General features: G+C 37.0%; 1 protein-coding gene across 1 annotated transcript; it reads left to right on the forward strand.

Annotated features, from left to right (window-relative positions):
* Positions 1 to 575: 575 nt before the first annotated feature.
* Positions 576 to 5,487, forward strand: LOC103132631 (CD276 antigen-like). Its single transcript, XM_016667488.1, has 6 exons — positions 576 to 667; positions 710 to 905; positions 3,498 to 3,840; positions 3,916 to 4,179; positions 4,524 to 4,638; positions 5,248 to 5,487. Exons 1-6 carry the CDS (start codon positions 576 to 578, stop codon positions 5,438 to 5,440), a joined length of 1,203 nt encoding a protein of 400 aa, XP_016522974.1. The 3' UTR covers positions 5,441 to 5,487.
* The last annotated feature ends 385 nt before the right edge of the window (positions 5,488 to 5,872 follow it).

The following is a 5,872-nucleotide window of genomic DNA, read 5'->3' on the forward strand; positions in this document are numbered from 1 at the left end:
GATCCAGAACATGAAGAATCAACTGAACACAAAACATGAAGTGTTTTGTGCTCTCTGCTGTCATGAACTGAAGTTCATGACAGCAGAGAGCTGGACGATGATGAAACTTTGATGAACTTCAAGAACTTCATTTGGAGGAAAAGAGATAAAAACTGTAAATTAAGATCATTATTTTATGTTGAAGTGCTTTTTTTTCTACCTTGAATATATATTTTTCAATAAAGTGTTAAACTGCTTCAAACGTTTTTTTACTTGCACAGTTTAGGGACCATTTTCATAATTAGTCCCTGCAGAGAGATCGTACTGAGGTGGTTGTTTTCCTCAGCAGGAACAGCAAAGCTGTTCAGAGTTGATAGAGAGACGGATGGAGACACATGTGGAAGAAAGTGGAGAAGAAGAGAAAAACCCAAACATAACATCCATTTTCTTTGACAGTTAACTCATCAGGGTCATGAGGGGAGCTGGAGCCGACCTCCAGATGTCAACAGGCGAGAGGCGGGGTCACCTGGACAGGTCACCCTGGACAGGTTAACCTGGACAGATCAACCTGGACCAGTCAACCTGGACCGGTCAACATGGACCAGTTAACCTGGACAGGTCACCCTGGACAGGTCAACATGGACAGGTCAACCTGGACCGGTCAACCTGGACCAGTTAACCTGGACAGGTTAACCTGCACAGGTTAACCTGGACAGGTCACCCTGGACAGGTCAACCTGGACCGGTCAACCTGGACAGGTGAACCTGGACAGATCAACCTGGGCCGGTCAACCTGGACCGGTCAACATGGACAGGTCACCCTGGACAGGTCAACCTGGACAGGTCACCCTGGACAGATCAACCTGGACAGGTCAATCTGGACAGGTTAACCTGGACAGGTCAACATGGACAGGTCAACCTGGACAGGTCAACCTGTCCAGGTTAACCTGGACCGGTCACCCATCCATCACAGACCTAAACATTTCAGCAAAACTCAAACATGAGGCAGAATGTTCTTCCCATCCTCCACAGTGACATGTGGTAGTGGCAGCATCATGCTCTTCACTGAGTTTAAGGGAAGAAGAATGGAGCTAAATCAGGACAGTCCTGGAGGAAATGATCAAACAATGTAAGATTAGGGTGGAGTAGCCAGTAGTCAACTGGTTGGAAAAACAAGACCAGTACTTAGTGAAGTTGCTCCTGTTCAGGAGGAAAACATAACTAAACAAATAGAGAACCAAATGTTTCATCTACTGAGAGTCAAAGTGAAACTATTAGCAGCTGATGACGCCTCCAGGAAAGAATTAAACTCACAGCCAGCTGGTTGGGTGGGGCTGTTTCTACAGAAACATAAAACAGAGGCAGCATATGATTGTTAGAAGAAATAGTTGCAGCATAAGTGGAGAGCAGTAGGAGAAAGTAGCAGAGACAGTAAAAATGTTCCATCACTATCCAACATTATTAATAAATATAAGTTTCCTTTAGGCATCAGTGAGGTTCCTCTCTGCTCCACAATAAGGATATAATTAATTCTTAGATGTAGTTTCATGTTCATAGTTTGAAACAGTTCATATTTTACATGTTAATCTAGTTTTTTATAAGCTGTTTGGATTTTTAAGTAAACAATAGAAAATTTTCTGTCTTTGTGAAACTGATTCTTTTCTCATGGATGTCAAGAAGTAACTTGAACAGAAGCAAAAGGTTTTATCATGATAAGGAGAGCAGTAGGTGAATGTTTAAGACTTTCAGCAGTCGCCTGATTGGTTAGAAGTTTATTTTGACTAAAACTTCAACTTCCTGATGTTTTCTTCAGGAGTAACAAGTCTGCTGTACTTAACAAGACTTCATGGAATGTGGTTCTGCTACGTTCTGCACGTCTTTGTGAATCATAAGTTTCAGTCACTGACTCTTCCTGTGAGCATCTCTTATATTCGGATCAGTGAACATCTGATCAACAACAACATGGCAGAGACATTTTACTTTAAAACATTTTACTTTATAACATTTTACTTTAAAACATTTTACTGTAAAACATTTTACTGTAAAACATTTCTGTTCATGTTTTTTCTTCTGTCTGTTTCTGCATCAGGTGAGTTAAACATTTATTGTTCTTTGTTGGTTTGCTGTGATTTTCTTCTGGTTTTCAACCTGATGAACAAAAACCAGGAAACAGAATCACTGATGATGTTTCATGAAACATCATTATTATATTAGCATCAAATAATGAGATTACTGAAGAAGGATTTATTTCTATATTCAGACTGTAGATAATTAAAAAATAAAATCTTTGCTTTATAAAGAAAACCTGATTAATTTCAGAATACAGACTAAATAACGACGTTGTGCTGGAAGTTTGAATCTGATTTTCATTTAGCTCCTCATATTAAGGACAAAATAAATATCTAGATTTTTCTGCCCTGCTAGTTTCAATTAAACTGTATTAAATATATATAACACTTCATGTGATTATGTTTTATTTCTAATTCTAATCTAATTCATCCAAACTGACATAAAACCTTCACACTGCGTAGAATCAGAATAAAAAAGTTCAATCTGTGTAAACTTGGGTGTGTTCAGTATATTTTTTCCTTTTTTAATAAATATAGTTTATTTTTCTTTTGATTTCTTATTTTTTTAATTAACACTGAAAATGGGGAACAGATGTGAGGTTTTCTTCATAATTATTTATATATAATTTTATAACCAGATAAAGATGAAAACATTTATACATTAAAACCTTTAAACTTTATACTTTCACTTTAAGCAGAAAAAGGCCAAATATTTTTCATTTTGGCTAAAAGTCATGAAGTAAAATCAAACTATGGATTCAGAATGATCCATTTATAAATGTGTCATTACTTCCTTCAGATCTTTAGCATTAAAATAAAAGATTAAACTCTGAGCTCTCAGTGAAATCTTATCCAACACGACTGAAGACATTTTGTCTTTCTAAATATCTGAACCAACAGAACCAGTTTCCTTACATTCATCTAAACTCACAGCTCTACAAACTTCCTGTTTGGAAAAGTAGTTTAACGTTTTACCTTTAAAATTAAATCCTGTTTTCTGATTATTTAAATCATCTAAACTTATTCCAGTTTGTAATCTTGAAAATGTTCTTAAATATTTCATTAAATTAATGTTTCTTTATAATTCACAATGTGGTGGATTGATGATTTTTTGTTTGAGTTCATTTTGTTAGTTTTGTCTCAAATTCACTGAGAGCTTTTATTAGTGAAATATAAAACCAAACAATGTATCACATGTGTATCGGTTACAGTCGTATATTTTAGACTTCGGTTTAACTTTCCCTCGATCTTCATTTGGACTTTAATAACAAAGTCATTTATTTCCTCACAATGTCCATCATTTTCCCATTTAGACCAAAACAGATCAACAAAACCCAAAACCACACATTTACAGTATGAACAGCCTGGACTGACTGAACGAGAAGCATCTTAGTTATTTAATGATTATGAAGCTGATTTGGACAGAAAAACCTAAACATGAAATCTGAAGTTAAAATATTTCCTTCCTGCTGCAGATCCAGAGGTTTCCTGTGTTTTCAGACAGAGCTGCTTGTTGCCCTGTCAGATCCAGCTTGGCTCTGATCCACTCATCCACTGGTACCAAGTGTCAGCTGGAGATCTTCTGGTTCACTCCTACTATCACAACAAAGACCAGCTGGGTAAGCAGAACCAGAACTTTAAGAACCGGACGTCACTGATCCTGGATCAGATCTCCACAGGAAACGCCTCCCTGCTGCTGAAGGAGGTGAAGATCCAGGATGAGGGAAGATATAAATGTTACACCAGCACCAGCACAGGATATAAAGAATCATTTATAAACCTGCAGACAGAAGGTAGAACTGAGTTAATATCTATTTAACATCTATTTCAGCTGATTTTCTTTGTTTTTGATGCATTTTCTCCTGCAGCTCCAGTCTCTGACATCAGGATCCATCAGGATGGAAACAGGATCACCTGCAGCTCAGAGGGGATCTACCCTCAACCTGAACTCACCTGGTCCACTGAGCCTCCATCCAACACGACTCTGAATGAAACAACCAGGATCCAGAAAACTGAAGATCAGCTTTACAACATCAGCAGCTCTCTGACGGGTCCAGATGGTCCAGATCTGACCTACAGCTGCAGCATCAGAACCAGGAGGAACCAGAAGACAGAAACTTTTATAAAACCAGGTGAGAAAACTGGAGAACAACTACTGATGTTTGTTTAAATTTATATCATCGTTATTTTCAGAAGAAGATTAAATCTTTATTTTCTCCTCTCTGATGGTAAAAACTGTAGAGAATGAGGCGAAGCAATAAGTTTTATCTCCCAACTTTACAGATCTAGAAACAGAAACAACTAAATCAGAAAACAAAACCATTTTCTTCAGATACATAATTGATGACATTCCTTTACCTTTTATATAATAAATATTATTTTCTCATCTGTGAAACAGCCTAATAACCTCTCTGTCCTGCTGCTGTTTGGCTAAATCACACAGTAACATTAAACTTTTCCATCTCTTTTTATGCAGAATCTGTGCAGAAAGATGAAGATTTACCCTGGTGGCTGATTGGTGGTTTGATTGCAGCAGCAGTGGCAGTAATAATAATCATAGGAGTGACAGTCTGGTATAAATGTAAAAAAAGGTAAAACTACTTCCTATGTTCTGTTTTAAATTTACTGCTGTTGTTCTCTGAACTGAATATTTCTATTGTCCTAAACAAAACAAGCCATTTATTCATTTTCTGTCTGATTTATTATTTCATTTGACTGAAAAGTAAAAAGAGTAAAAATGGAACAAAATCAGCATCAGATGGAAATCAACAAGGCCCAGAGAAAGTAAACAATCAAAACTCTCAGTGTTGTGGATAAAATACTTTTTAAATGCTTAAAGTGAATATTTGTCACTTTACTGACTGAAAACTGACATTATACATTTTACTATCAAGTGAAAATCATGTCTTGATTCATCTTAGTTCATTTTCTCCCAAAGATTTTCTGCAAGAACAAAGAAAAGTTTTATTTTCTGTCATAACAAGATCAGGACTGTTTAAAGGAAAACAAACATAATTTAAACTCCTTTAAACTCACAATGCAAATTAAAATATATATTTAAAAAGAACTTATTCAGATAATGATCATGGTGATGGGGTGAATATTTAAGGTAATAATCATCATTTTTATTTGGTCTTTAGAAATATGACTTTGTTCTAAAGAAAACAAGTTAATATGAACTAAACTGTGTGTGCCTAAAGGAAGAGAAAGGAGAGAAAAACAACTGGAAACAAGAAAACAAGAGAAGAAAACACAACAATGATCCAGAACATGAAGAATCAACTGAACACAAAACGACACAGAACTGAAGTTCATGACAGCAGAGAGCTGGACGACGATGAAACTTTGATGAACTTCAAGAACTTCATCAAACATTTGAAGGAAAAGAGATAAAAACTGTATATTAAGATCATTATTTTATGTTGAAGTGATTTATTTTTTTCTGCCTTGAAAAAAAATATATATATATATAAAAATAAAAAAAAATTCCCCTCTCACCCTCCGCGGGTGGTCTCTCTCTATCATCCTCTGAGCTCGGGTCCTCTACCAGAGGCCTGGGAGCTTCAGGTTCTCCTCCAGTATCTTGGCTGTGCCTAGAACTGCACATTTCTGGACTGAGATGTCTGATGTTGTTCCTGGGATCTGTTTGAGCCACTGCTCCAGTTTGGGGGTGACTGCCCCGAGGGCCCCGATGACCACAGGCACCACTGTGGTCTTCACCTTCCAGGCCAGCTCCAGTTCCTCTCTGAGGCCCTGGTATTTCTCCAGTTTCTCGTGCTCCTTTATGGTGAGGCTTAACGCAAGCAAGGGGACAAAAGTTAGTAT

Source organism: Poecilia formosa, unplaced genomic scaffold (genome assembly GCF_000485575.1).
Source record: "Poecilia formosa unplaced genomic scaffold, Poecilia_formosa-5.1.2 Scaffold1170, whole genome shotgun sequence".
Taxonomy (NCBI): Eukaryota; Metazoa; Chordata; class Actinopteri; order Cyprinodontiformes; family Poeciliidae; genus Poecilia; species Poecilia formosa.

Coding starts and splice junctions, on each gene's coding strand:
- LOC103132631 (XM_016667488.1), top strand. CDS start 576: ATGGACCAGTTAACCTGGACAGGTCACCCTGGACAGGTCAACATGGAC. Junction 668..709: donor GGACCAGTTAACCTGGACAG/GTTAACCTGCAC, acceptor CACCCTGGACAG/GTCAACCTGGACCGGTCAAC. Junction 906..3,497: donor GGACAGGTCAACCTGGACAG/GTCAACCTGTCC, acceptor TGAAATCTGAAG/TTAAAATATTTCCTTCCTGC.